The sequence below is a fragment of the Salmo trutta genome, chromosome 13, assembly GCF_901001165.1.
Source record: "Salmo trutta chromosome 13, fSalTru1.1, whole genome shotgun sequence".
Taxonomy (NCBI): Eukaryota; Metazoa; Chordata; class Actinopteri; order Salmoniformes; family Salmonidae; genus Salmo; species Salmo trutta.
The window spans coordinates 23,361,032-23,375,091 of NC_042969.1; the positions used below are offsets into that span (position 1 = coordinate 23,361,032).

Genomic DNA, 14,060 nt, shown 5'->3' on the forward strand with positions numbered 1-14,060 from the left:
TCTTGGCTGATTTCTTTTGATTTTTCCATGATGTCAAGAAAAGAGGCACTGAGTTTGAAGGTAAGCCTTGAAACACATCCACAGGTACACCCCCAATTGACTGAAATGATGTCAAGAAGCTTCTAAAGTCATGACATCATTTTATGGAATTTTTCAAGCTGTTTAAAGGCACAGTCAACTTAGTGTATGTAAACTTCTGACCCACTGGAATTGTGATACATTGTGATATAAGTGAAATAATCTGTCTGTAAACAATTGTTGGAAAAATGACTTGTGTCATGCACAAAGTAGATGTCCTAACCGACTTGCCAAAACTATAGTTTGTTAACAAGAAATTTGTGAAATGGTTGAAAAATGAGTTTTAATGACTCTAACCTAAGTATGTAAACTTCCGACTTCAACTGTATGTATTGCTATTGTATTGCTAGATATTACTGATTGTTGGAGCTAGAAAATATAAGCATTTTGTTGCACCTGCAATAACATCTGCAAATCTGTATAGGCAACCAATAAACTTTGATTTAATTTGATAAAAATTGCTGTTCAGACAAAGACAGTACAGTATGACGATGGGCTAAAACTGCTTCTCTAATAGAAACCCATTATCACACTTTTAGGTGATGTCGTGGTTACGTTGACTAACTAAGCTCATGCGTAAAAAACGTCTTCGGGTCTGACGGTAGTCTCGCGGCGAAATGCGCATGTGCAGGACGTCAAATCAAAGGCACTCGTTCGAAATAAAGTTATATACGTGTCAGTTTGTCACTTTTACGAGGTCGGAGTAACAACATGCTCAACTACTTAAGACATTGGCTCGAATCTTGGTTGTGCCTTTAGATTTAGAGCAAATTAACAACTAAGGAAAGATTTTTCCATTCTGTCTTTGATTCTCCAACCACAAACCCCTGCCTGGTCTGTTTCACAAGAGTACCCGGAAGTCTCGCAATGTTGCGCCTCTGGGTTTACAAACTGTGGTTCAGATCCCTTTTTCTTTCCACATTGATTTCCACAGGTGGCCACTAGAGTGCACTCATCTCCCATCATCATTGAATGTCATTTAGTGGTATACAAATTCAAATTAAGTGCAATTACTTTATATGGTCAGTAAATTGATGTCCTTCATAATAAAATAATTCAGAACCAATAAACAGTTATATAACCTATCAACCCCCATTACAAGGATAGAGCTGCAGTTATCTGTTACAGCTACTGTTATATAGCTAGAGTTTACTAGAGCTGATACTAACACAACTTCTATTAGTATTGCTAGTAGTATTACCTATTTTTGCTCATTCATGGCAAAGTAGGGCTATCAATCTACAAATTCACAAACAACTGGACATAAAGTCTTCATCCCTCTCCTGGCAGATGGACAAGTAAAGATGCTAATGATATTGACAACACTACAGTGATGAACCAATAGAGAGCAGCACAGCTTCCACTATTTGAGAGCCAATGCTTTGTACACATCTAACTCTTCTGTCAGAGTAACTCAGAGATCTCATCTGTAGTAGACAGAAATGAGTGAGAGGGCTGTAAGGTGGTCTCCTAAACCACAGGATTTGGAAAAGAAGAACCATCCTACAAACCAGAAGTCATCACATGGGCTACAGACATTTACATTTTCATCGTCTTATTTGATTGATTCCATTCTGGGCAAAGATGCAACCAAAGACACTGGGATCAACAGAGGAGGTACTGTACCTAAACTACATTTAGGGGAAATTGTCCATTAACTTTTGCAAGTGCCGCAGGGGAAATTGTTTGTGAATGGTGAAATTTCTAAAAAGGTGAAAATAATTCTGTTACACGATAGATGACTAACTGTGCACATTTTCCAAACAGTGGATACCATGGGTCCTACATCTCTCAAAGGGCCTGAGAGTCAATCCAACAAGTCCAAGCAGATATCAATAACACATCGTATTGCTCCTGAGGAGAACAAACAAGATACTTCACAGCTACACGAAGATACCAGGATGGCGCTCCCAGTAAACACTAGTAGAGAGACAGAGGTGGGCTCCAGCAGAGACCAAAAAGAGCAGCTGACAGCAGAAAGTCTAGGTGGACACAACATCAACTCAAGGAAGCAACGACTTTATCGAACCACCTTTACTCATTCCCAGTTGGACCAACTGGAGAGGGCTTTCCGCAAATCTCATTATCCACACTTTTTTGCCAGGTAATAACATTATGCTATCATTACTACTGGTTATTGACATTAGTAGTGGGGGTCTTGTTGCAATGTAGTATACTACGTACCTCACCTTTCAATCATGTTTATTCTAAAAGACAGAAACTGTTCATAGATCATTGGCTCTTTATTTCCCTAGAGAAGAACTGGCGACACGTCTAACTTTGACGGAGGCAAGGGTCCAGGTACACATACCCAATCATTTGTTTTTTTCCCTTTATACTGTAAATGTTGTTCTTGGAGCTGATTCTTATTTAGTGTGAGGCTGCAACACATCGTAGCCAGTCATGGATCCACCAATAGGCTCCTGACATTTCTCCACTTGCTACACCTGTGTGTCCAGGTGTGGTTCCAAAACCGCAGAGCCAAGTGGCGTAAGCTTGAGAAGTCTGGCGTTTTGAGCTCGGTCCCTGGGCTACCTCTAACCAACCCCCTGAGCCTGTACTTGGATGTCCCCCTGCACCAGGCCTCTGTGGTGGAGCCATCCTGGGGGGGAACCCCACATACAGTCTCTCTATATGGGCCTGACTCTGTGGGAACCCTGGATATTGGCACTCTGGCCTGGGTCTCACTGTGTGGACATCCTCTTATCCATCCAAACTTCAGCAGGTAGTTTATCAGTCTTCTGTTGAGCCAGACATATGTTACGTAATGTGTAGCGATTACAATTTGGATTTACTCTGATCTGAAAAACACTTGCATAGCTACACATCTTGGTAATGGTTAAGACAGACTAAACCCAAACCTAACGCCATGTGGGAGATGGGACTATGCATTTTGGGTTTTAATTTGTCAATATACTACACTCTTAGAAAAAAGAGTTCCAAAAGGGTTATTCGGCTGTCTCCATAAGGTTCTACATGGAACCAAAAAGGGTTCTCCTATAGGGTCAGCCGAATAGCCCTTTTTAGGTTCTAGATAGCACCTTTTTTTCTAAGAGTATAGAAACCTGAAGTTATTTTTATCTCCTAAGGTTTTTAACCGTGATGAATCCTTTGGGTAACACTCCAACCCTGATGACCAAAGCTACCAGACCATCCCAGACCAGATGCCATACTGGGTAATGACAGGAGGCTACTGCCCACACCAAGCAGCACTCAGTCCACAGACAGTAGTCTAACAGATTAAGGGACATTATCCAGTCCATCTTGTCCATGCTTGGTTTATATTGGTGCAGTGTTTTGTTATCTGAATGTCAGCATCATCAGATTCAGTTCAAATGTTTGTAGTGTGTCCTGTATGATTTATTGATTGAATGTTTGTAGAGTGTCCTTTATGATTTATTGATTTAGTGTTTGTAGAGTGTCCTGTATGATTTATTGATTTAGTGTTTGTAGTGTCCTGTATGATTTATTGATTGAATGTTTGTAGAGTGTCCTGTATGATTTATTGATTTAGTGTTTGTAGAGTGTCCTGTATGATTTATTGATTGAATGTTTGTAGTGTCCTGTACGATTTATTGATTGAATGTTTGTAGTGTGTCCTGTACGATTTATTGATTTAGTGTTTGTAGTGTGTCCTGTACGATTTATTGATTTAGTGTTTGTAGTGTGTCCTGTACGATTTATTGATTGATTGTTTGTAGAGTGTCCTTCCTGTATGATTTATTGATTTAGTGTTTGTAGTGTGTCCTGTATGCTTTATTGATTTAGTGTTTGTAGTGTGTCCTGTATGGTTTATTGATTTAGTGTTTGTAGTGTGTCCTGTATGGTTTATTGATTTAGTGTGTCCTGTATGGTTTATTGATTTAGTGTTTGTAGTGTGTCCTGTATGGTTTATTGATTTAGTGTTTGTAGTGTGTCCTGTATGGTTTATTGATTTAGTGTTTGTAGTGTGTCCTGTATGATTTATTGATTGAATGTAAAGATGTTGGACATCTTACAAAATACCTTTACTATATATTTTTGGTAAATACGGTAACTATATATAGACAAAAACATATATTTTGTAAGCAATATATTTTTTTATCTGTGTACCACTTAAACATGATCTTTTCAATATGCGCCTGACATTCCCAGTGGCAAATACAGTACTGTGCATATGGATACGTATGTCTTTACTCAGGTTATGTTCATCCACAAATGATATTGACCAAGCTTTCAGATAACATTAATGACTTTGTTAAAAGGGATCGAGACATAACAATCACTCTAGTTGATGGTCAATCAAAACGTCCTTCAAATGTCTTGCACACAAAAACACAATTTCAAAAGCAATAGACCAGCTAACAATGGGACACCATGATTTGACAGACGAGTCCGTTAGGCTCCTCTAAACAATAGTCAGCTTGGATTTCAGGAGCAGCCTACCTGTCAATGGGAAACACGTAAGGCAATAACTGACTGCAAAGCTTCAAATGCCCACTGAAATCAGATGGGAATGACTTAGGTCCTGCCTTAACTTAACAGACAAATAACACACATATTGTTGACCATTACTGTTCAACTAGCCATGCAGACCGGTGCCACTCAAATGTTTCATGGGTGATGAGACTGACGTTCACGACCACATCTTGACTCAGAGTATTTTCAAAATAAACTTTACTCACCCTATCAGCTCTAACTGATATCATCAGCACTAGTGTTCCTACACTATGTTCTCTTACAATAAATACATGAATGGAAGTTTATTGCTTCCGATAAGGGTTGTAAAACATTGCTGGTGTGCTTAGTATTCAGTAAGAAGCACAGGGACCAATTTGTGGCTCTGATTCACCTATTCTCTTGGATGGGGACAAATACAACCATCAGAAATGCAATGGTGCATGACCAAATACTTATTTCTGCAACACAGTCTGTCTGTGTACATACACTACAGAAAACAAAAGGTAGCGGCTGCATTGGCAGTAGGTTGTTCTCATACAGATTATCTTTTCAAGTTATGCAGACTTCACCTCCCTCAGCGCAATTCAGAGAAATAGTGGGTTCATCAGTAATGCATCTAATGCTTTTCTTGAAAAAGAGGAAGTGGTGATTTGAAAAGGGACCATCTATTCTCAGTAACATTTCTATGTTTCTTTGTAAGTATAATTAACCACAAGAAGCTTACGCTATGGCATCCTCTGTTTCCTGCCACTGAATTGCCCTATTATTTACATCAGTTCTTCAGCACTTCTTGCTCCATAAATTGTATACTATTCTATTGTTTGGGCCAACAGAGAATTGATTAAAAAAGACATTACATTGTTCATGATATAAGGCTTGATGCATTGGTGTATCAGTAGTATTGTCGATGGCTCAACTGTGTAACGGTCCCATTCCCTGTGGCAGCCATTCTCAGACCGTTTTTGCTAGGTAGTTTACGTTAGCTAACGCTAGTTGGCTGTACCTGCGCCAAAACTTTAGTATTTCTCCACCTATAGTTCAGCAATTTTACTTTCATGACTGATCAAAACTCATTTATATTATAGCTCTCTCTTGTCCCTCTGCAGCAGAACAATACATTTCCATAAAAATCGCAGTATCGAAACACAACACATATATAGAATTTTAATAAATCGTGATACATATAGAATCGCAATACATTTCTTATCGGCACCTAAGTATCGTAATAATATCATATCGTGAATTCCCTGGCAAATCCCAGCCCTCCTGCTCACCAGTATGCCTGTTAGTTAATTACAGTGAAGAGCACCTCTATTGAAATCTGCACCTACTTCCAATTAACTTCAAGGTTAATTTAAAACCTCCCATCAAAAACTATGGCAGTGGAATAATGGCATATACCAAAGATAACCTACTATATTGACAAGATAGCCGCTCTAACGGAAATACATGTACTCAAAGATAGAAGGCAGGGGAGATCAGGTGGGACCATTCTAGCCAATTAGACGGCAGATGCGCGTGTGAACAGGCACATCTATCTTACAGTAGTTGTTTTTATCAAAGTGCCCGGAATGCCACATGCATCCACTTATATCAGTACATTCGTAACAGCCTAAACATTACAAAACGTCTATTCCATCAGATAGGACTGATGTAAATCGACACTCCCTCATATACCTCCGTACAAAAAAGGCTTATCTCACACGGACAGATTTTGGGTGGAGTAAATCATCTCGCTTCGTCTCTTCCTCTTTTTTTTCACCTTTATTTAACCAGGCAGGCCAGTTGAGGACAAGTTCTCATTTACAACTGCAACCTGGCCAAGATAAAGCAAAGCAGTGCGACACAAACAACACAGCGTTACACATGGGATAAACAAACGCACAGTCAATAACACAATAGAACAAATCGATATAGTGTGTGCAAATGTAGTAAGATTAGGGAGGTAAGGCAATAAGTAGGCCATAGTGGCAAAATAATTACAATTTAGCAATTAAACACTGGAGTGATAGATATACTTGCCATACTTTATTCCATTGCAGACAAAATAACCAGATTTGAATGAGTTTCAGACATCCATTTCAGGGAAATAGGTCTAAATCAGTAGATGTCAGATAGGCTACATGAACTATTACTCTCTTGATTAACATCTTATCAAGTATTAAATTGCAAAAGCTAAGTTTAACCAGATCATTTAGCATCCACTTTATTTAGGTAGTGGTTGGAATAGCAATTTTTTTAGGATCCAATCAATATGATATGGCACCTCCATCACCATTACAGTCTAGCTGATTATGTGCTTGTATCTCTTCCAGATAACGCTAATGGAGCTAAGCAAACACATTTCTAATGTACCCTGGACAGTGAGGAGTCACTAACACACTGATTAATCACAGATCAATTTCATTGCTTTCATTCAAACACTATCTACCCCTTTAGAACGGTTGTCTCGGTTTATACCTATAATGTATTTCTTCTAATGCACTACCTATTGACCTTCAGTCTATGACAGAGGAAACGGATCTGCAATGAAGCTCAAATGATGAACTCCTTAGCCATTGCATGCTGTTACACAATGAAATACAGTATATTAGTCTTAAGAAATGTCAGCCCCAGAAGAAACCAGTTCATGTAATGACTAAGTATAGGCTAGTAAAATGATATGTGCAATAAAGTCATTTATAAACTGGGTGGTTCAAGCCCAGAACGCTGATTGGCTGACAGCCACGGTATATCAGACCGTATACCACAGGTATGACAAAACATTTATTTTTACTGTTGTAATTACGTTGGTAACCAGTTTATAATGGCAATAAGGCACCTCGGGGGTTTGTGGTATATGGCTGATATACCACGGCTAAGGGCTGTATCCAGGCACTCAAATTGCAATGCAAATTGCATTGCAAAAGCCAATCAAGAACTACAGTTTATCCATTGATATATTTCTCTAATGAAAATTAAAAGAAACATCAAGGAAAATATGATGCATCGATGGCAATTTATTTCTCATTATGCATTACATTACTATTGAGTACATCACACAGAAACTGAGTTCTGGTTTGCGTCTGTTCTGCAACACTATATTTCCAACACCGCAGTCAGGTCAGTAATACGTGGTTGTAGTATATACAATTTATAATTGGACTTTCAAGAAAGCACCGACGAATACATCCCATCTTGGTCCGTTGAACTTTCCTCCCCAGAATGAATGGTACAATATACACAGAAATAGTTGTTTTATGGCTATTTATCTCTTTCATTCAAAATAAAGATCTACTCACAATATCTAGTTGATCTATTATATTGTTTTCAGAATTACTTAAAAGCATAACTTTATACAGGAAAAAGACAAAGCGAAGTAAAGCTTCTTAAGGTAAATACATGTTCTAATGTACAGCAGTTAGTGTTAACTGTTGAAGTGGAAAGAGTAATGAGTTCTACAGAACAGGATCAGTAGCCAAGGAGAGTAAGCCAAGACATCATGAAATACCTTCCCATTCAAAGACAATGCAGTCATACTAAAGTTTCATGTCATTCAGCAACATAAAAATATCTCCTGTGTGCAATGCATATTTGCATTATTTTACATGTCATGCTCAACCCTAGCCCCCATGCACAAAACACAAGGAAAATAAAAAAACAAAAGGAGATTTGTTAGAGGCGAACACTGTGTTACCATGTTGCATTTATGAATGTGTAAGCCTTTATATTTTACCTTAAAGGGGAGACTTGATGCAAAAACTGTTCTTTATGATTAACCGCACTTAACTCAATGCCAACAGTGATGACTTCCCATGCAGTGACTCAGTGTTCCATCTATGCCTTCAAGATTAAATGAACCACAGAATTAGGAAGTTAACCTCATCTTAAAATGAGTAGTTTTACTTGAATACTCATTCAATATTAGTGCTCAGTGCTTTGCCTCAGCAGGATCATACTTCCAATGTCTATAGATTAAGACAAATAAAACAGAATAAAAAGAGAACTAGATTCTTCAAAACAAGGTGGTTCATTTAAAAATAATAATATTCTGTGCAGGTGTCCAATTCTAAGGATATAAACTAGAACTCAAGAATGGTCCCAATAGGGCAGCTTTGCTTCAATGTGAATGGGGCTCTAGGATGTGGGACCAGCTGTGATGTTAGTGGAGGACGTTATTGTGAGGCTTAGAGGGAACACTGACTGATTCATTCTTGTCACATGAAGACATCCACCACATCTTCTCCATGGTCCTCCTCGGTGACTTTGAGTGACAGCACCTCTTCGTTGAGGAACAGGCCACTCAGCCTCTCCTTGCGGGCCTGTCTCTGTTCCTTCAGCTGTCTCTTACGCAGGGCTTTCTGCTGCAGCTTCCTCTGCTTAGAGCGTTTCTTCCAAAACAAATAGGACAAGAAGATAAGCAATGTGTGGCAGTGGCACACCAAGCACACACACGAGAACAGGCAGCACACCAAGCAGTGCAAAACAGAGGCTCAGGCTACAGTTCCATGACTCAAATGTAGAGTAATGTTTTTTACTTGAGGCAGTAGATCCATTTTCCATTATATCTGGTCACTTCATCTTACAGTAGGTCACCTACATATTGAGAATATGTCCGTGTTATCACTGTGCAAAATGACTAAACTGTAGGAGTGTGTACATATCAAATAGAAACCCATTTGAATACCTCATGTAGAGTAACGCGCACCACATTGACACCACATGGAAGTGACTGCAATAATTATGCAAGGTGAAATACATATATTGATGTCCCAAAGTATTTGGACAGTGACATTTGTTTGTTTTGGCTTTGTACTCCAGCACCTTGGATTTTAAATGACACGATGACTATGAGGTTAAAGTGTAAACAGTGTCAGCTTTAATTTGAGGATCTTTTCAGAATATGCTTCTAAACACTTCTACATTAATGTAACCTCAGTCATTGTATAATTTTAAAGCCAAAGTGCTGGAGTACAGAGCTAAAACAAACTGTCCAAATACTTTTGAACCTTCCACTCGTCTATGCCTCCCATCCGTGGATTAGTAGCTAGTATGCTAGCACAGTTTAACATTTTTAAGCTAACTACTCGACCAGGCAATAAATTACAGGAAGAGGGAAGGAAGATTACTTCATCGAAATACTCTTCATCTCTTCATTTAAAATCTATTCTTGGGAGATTAAGCTAGCAAAACATAAAATACTGCGTAATAGATAACATTTGTTTTTGAATTACGCAAGATGCTGTTAGCGCTGGTAAATACTTTCCTCTCCTCTGAGCTTCCCTGTCGAGGGAGATGTCCAAATCATTGGTCCATTTTTCTAGGGAGGATACCTACTTCTGTCTGTTTTTATTTAAAGCTCAGGTGCATCCTGTTTCCAAAGATCATCCTTCAATGCTCTGTATGTTGTTGATTTCAGTCAAATTGCAATTTCAATTTTAGTAGCTGTTTAATCTGTAGGTATGGAAAACTTGGAGCTATTCAAAAGCCATAGCGAACTTCAACAGTCAAGAGTGAAGCCCCTGCCTTACCTTGGAGTCCCGGATGCGCTCAGCTGCACTGGACAGGTTCCCGTCGCTGTGGGCACGGCTGATGTTAGCTGTGCTGCAGTTGGACGTGGAGTTGCCGGTGGAGCCTGTGGATCCGGTGGAGCTGCTGGCACTGCTGACCAAGCTAGCATTACTGCTGCTCACCCCACTAGTGCTAGCACTGCTGTGGCCACTCCTCTTCCAGCCGTCTCGGGTGCTGCTGGGGCGCTGCCGCGGACTGTGCTCCCGGATGTAGTTTCTCACCTGGAGGATAGGAATGTTAAAGCTTCAGGTTCAACACACATCTGAAAAGCTTTACTATTTCTTTAGATGTGAGTACGCTGCACAGCATAGTGTCACAATCCAATAAATAAAAAATGTTTAAAAAAAAAGTGTACCGTGTGTGCTATTCACTCGCCTGTTTCAGTTTGTCATCCGTCAGGCAGTTGAGCTCAATGATGAACTCGCTGTCTGTGGGGGATATCTGTGCACACGGGTCAATGATCTTGATGATGTCCAACTGCTCTCGCAGCCCCATCTCTGTGCTGACCTTTCTGCTTAGATATTCAATATATTCCACCTGACAGAGAGACAAAGCATATAACATCTGCAACCACTGCTTTACAATTCTTGGCATTGTGAATTTGAGAGCTGGTCTCCATACCTGTTCATCATTGGTCATAGCACTCCAAGGGAGCTCATCCAGATTTCTATGGGGTTTGGTCTTTCTCTTGGAGGAGAGGCATGGGGAGCTGGGAACACTGGGTATGATGTCAGAGAGTACATCACTTCCACTGGTTATGTCACTTCCAGGCAACTGTGGATAAACAAAAACATTAACCCAAATGAAACAACTACCAACATAACTTGCCAAAAAGATTTATGTTATCACATTGGGGGGCACATACCTGCCACTCAAACTCGCTGTCTGACCAGTCCCAGTAAGTGCTGATAGAGGAAGACACGTCGCTGCAGACGCTGCCCTCCGGGAACAGGTCAAAAGAGGTGAACTCCTGGTCATCCAAAAGGGAGTAGCAGTCTTCCTGGTCTCCCACAGAAACGGAGGAGAACAGCTCCTCACTGCATTCGGAGCTGGCCACACTGGTTCCACAAGAAGTCAGGTTCCATCTGAAAACAGTCAACAAAAGCAACATTTTGGTGTGGTTAGCCTGTTCCACTATCGTCTTGCATTAAAAAGTGGAATGCAAGTCAAAAACAGGTAGCCATCAGCCTTACCTGTTACTATGTAAGCGGCGCAGTTGGTCTGTCCGGTGACAAGAGGATAACTGACAGCCAAAGTCACTGACATCCAATGTGCCCGTCTCACTGATGTTCCCTCGCTGAGACAGCAGCCGTGGAAAGGGCTCCTCTGGAGAGAGGAACTTTTCATAAAGAGCCTCAGACATTTTGGTTTTCTCCACCTGAGAAAAACAGTGGGAAATAAGTGTAATTAGAAAATGTTTTATAGGTAGCTAGCTAGCCGGTCAAATGTTTAAACAAGGCTCTTCCACTTGGATAATTAAGCAGATTAGCTACCTACCTACACTACATGACCAAAACTATGTGGACACCTGCTCGTCAAACATATCATTCCAAAATCATGGGCCTTAATATGGAGTGGGTCCCCCCCCTTTGCTGTTATAACAGCCTCCACTCTTCTGGGAAGGCTTTCCACTAGATGTTGGAACATTGCTGTGGGGACTTGTTTCCCCAAGCTGTAGCATTAAGATTTCCCTTCAAAAGGAACAAAAGTGCCAAGCCCAAAGCATGAAAAACAGCCCAAGACTCATCATTCCTCCTCCACAAAACTTTAAAGTTTGCACTATGCATTGGGGCAGGTAGCGTTCTCCTGGCATTCGACCAAACCCAGATCTGTCGGACTGCCAGATAGCGAAGCATGACTCATCATTCCAGAGAACACGTTTCCACTGCTCCAGAGTCCATTGGCGGTGAGTTTACACCACTCCAGCCGACCACCTGGCATTGCTCATGGTGAGATCATGGTGATCTCACCCGCACGGTGCTCGGCCATGGAAGCCCATTTCATGAAGCTCCCAATGAACAGTTATTGTGCTGACGTTGCTTCCAGAGGCAGTTTGGAAAGCGGTAGTGACTGTTGCAACAGGCGATTTTTACTCGCTACAAGCTTCAGCACTCGGCGGTCCCGTTCTGTGAGCTTGTGTGACCTACCACTTCTCTGATGAGCTGTTGTTGCTCCAAGACGTTGCAACTTCACAATAACAGCACTTACAGTTTAAGGGGCAGCAATCTGACAAACTGACTTGTTGGAAAGGTGTCACGTTTAAAGTCACTGAGCTCTTCAGTAAGACCATTTTGCTGCCAATGTCTGTCTATAGAGATTGCATGGCTGTGTGTTCGACTTTGTACACCTGTCAGCAACGGGTGTGGCTGAAATAGCCGAATCCACTCATTTGAAGCGGTATCCACATTCTTTTGTACATAGTGTATCTGAGATTGGCTGGCAAGATAAATTAACTGGCAACGTAGCGACTAGCGGTCTGTTAACAAAACATTGCTAACACCGGCTAACTACCTAGTTAGCTAGCGTCCCCAGCAAGCTTCCGAGTTGGTTAGTCAGTTAACTAGCAAGGTACAGTAGATGGCTAACTTGTCCATTTCAAATGTTAACGACATGTTACATGCTAATGATCTAGCTAGCTAGTTATTTTGGGACAAAAATACATCATTTTGAAGGCAAACAACGAGGCCTCGTTAGCTAAATCCTCAGCGAAATCGAAAAGGCAGAGAGTTAACGTTAGCTGGCTTGTTCGAGATAATAATCCATTCACTAATAATATGCCAAACATTATTTGCCACGGAAGACCTTGCCTGGTCGAAAGAAGTTGACCAAACAACAAACCTGCAGTTGTTCAGAGAAAAACAGTTATTTCCTCCTCCATTTGCAAACACTACGCAACTCCGCAATCACATACGTCAATTCGACGCTTGAAAACGACTGCGCCCCCTTGCAAGTGAAAATAGGAAGTAGATGTCATGTCATGGAAAAGACTGCTATAAGGACAGATAGAACAATGAAACAGATATTTCACCGAACGTATAAATCTGAAACATCCACTTGGCGTTTCCAGAGGAAGCAAAGAGGTCGATCTCAATACAATTGTCTGTTCTCCAAACTAGAAAACTATTACGAACAGAGTGGACTACGTTTTGTAAACTTTACCCTTTGCCAAAATACGTTGTTTAGGAGTGCAAAGGCTAATTGAGTTATTGCGCACTTCACAGAGTAGTTGTGTCCTAACGGAAATATACAATTAAATGCTAGAACGCGCCAATAGGCTCTCGTTAGCTCGTGCTTGGCTCTGCCCAGCTCCTTGTTTGTTCGGACCCCTGATCCATATTAATGGGAGACTGAGTTGGCCCCCTTTGACTAATACATATACAAGACAGTTAACCCACTGTTCCTAGGCCGTCATTGAAAATAAGAATTTGTTCTTAACTGACTTGCCTAGTTAAATAAAGGTAAAATAAATTTAAAAAATGCTTTAAATCTGGGTATGTGGAGAAGCGCAGCTATAGTGAGTGACAATTTACAGGTTTGGTCAGGGCTATCATGGGAGATGTTTATCCTGTGTCGATGTAGCTCTTAAATGAAGTTTGAGCATATTAGCAATACAATATGTTCTATATAGCTGTGAACATTCTACAAGGAAGACCCACTTAATCAATTAAACTGAACAAAAATATACACGCAACATTTTCAAAGATTTTACTAAATTACAGAATTGTAATAAATTAATTAGGATTTCACATGACTGTGAATAAATTAATGCATCTGTTGGTCACAGATACCTTTAAAAAAAGGTAGGGGCTTGGATCAGAAAACCAGTATCTGGTGTGACCTCAATTTACCTCATTCAGCGCAACACATCTCCTTGCATAGAGTTGATCATGCTGTTGATTGTGACCTGTGGAATGTTGTCCCACTCCTCTTCAATGACTGTGCAAAGTTTCTGGATATTGGCGGGAACTGTAACACGCTGTTGATCCAGTGCA

General features: G+C 40.5%; 2 protein-coding genes across 2 annotated transcripts; one reads left to right on the forward strand and one right to left on the reverse strand.

Annotated features, from left to right (window-relative positions):
* Nucleotides 1-1,485: 1,485 nt before the first annotated feature.
* Nucleotides 1,486-3,423, forward strand: LOC115205465 (homeobox protein ARX-like). The gene is made up of 5 exons (XM_029771466.1): nucleotides 1,486-1,695; nucleotides 1,846-2,182; nucleotides 2,334-2,379; nucleotides 2,538-2,803; nucleotides 3,168-3,423. Exons 1-5 carry the CDS (start codon nucleotides 1,521-1,523, stop codon nucleotides 3,256-3,258), a joined length of 915 nt encoding a protein of 304 aa, XP_029627326.1. The 5' UTR covers nucleotides 1,486-1,520; the 3' UTR covers nucleotides 3,259-3,423.
* Nucleotides 3,424-7,497: 4,074 nt separating this feature from the next.
* Nucleotides 7,498-13,034, reverse strand: LOC115205466 (protein FAM199X-like). Its single transcript, XM_029771467.1, has 7 exons — nucleotides 12,907-13,034; nucleotides 11,262-11,446; nucleotides 10,934-11,153; nucleotides 10,690-10,842; nucleotides 10,444-10,605; nucleotides 10,029-10,289; nucleotides 7,498-8,888 (listed from the first exon to the last, which is right to left on the reverse strand). The coding sequence occupies exons 2-7, from the start codon at nucleotides 11,429-11,431 to the stop codon at nucleotides 8,715-8,717; spliced, it is 1,140 nt and encodes a 379-aa protein (XP_029627327.1). The 5' UTR covers nucleotides 11,432-11,446; nucleotides 12,907-13,034; the 3' UTR covers nucleotides 7,498-8,714.
* Nucleotides 13,035-14,060: the final 1,026 nt, after the last annotated feature.

What these genes read in the sequence shown, in the direction of transcription:
- LOC115205465 (XM_029771466.1), top strand. Translation starts at nt 1,521, where the DNA reads ATGAGTGAGAGGGCTGTAAGGTGGTCTCCTAAACCACAGGATTTGGAA. An exon ending in CACTGGGATCAACAGAGGAG is followed by an intron (nt 1,696 to 1,845) that starts GTACTGTACCTA and finishes TTTTCCAAACAG; the next exon opens with TGGATACCATGGGTCCTACA. An exon ending in TGACGGAGGCAAGGGTCCAG is followed by an intron (nt 2,380 to 2,537) that starts GTACACATACCC and finishes CTGTGTGTCCAG; the next exon opens with GTGTGGTTCCAAAACCGCAG.
- LOC115205466 (XM_029771467.1), bottom strand. Translation starts at nt 11,431, where the DNA reads ATGTCTGAGGCTCTTTATGAAAAGTTCCTCTCTCCAGAGGAGCCCTTT. An exon ending in CGCCGCTTACATAGTAACAG is followed by an intron (nt 11,154 to 11,261) that starts GTAAGGCTGATG and finishes GACTGTTTTCAG; the next exon opens with ATGGAACCTGACTTCTTGTG. An exon ending in CTATGACCAATGATGAACAG is followed by an intron (nt 10,606 to 10,689) that starts GTATGGAGACCA and finishes TCTCTCTGTCAG; the next exon opens with GTGGAATATATTGAATATCT.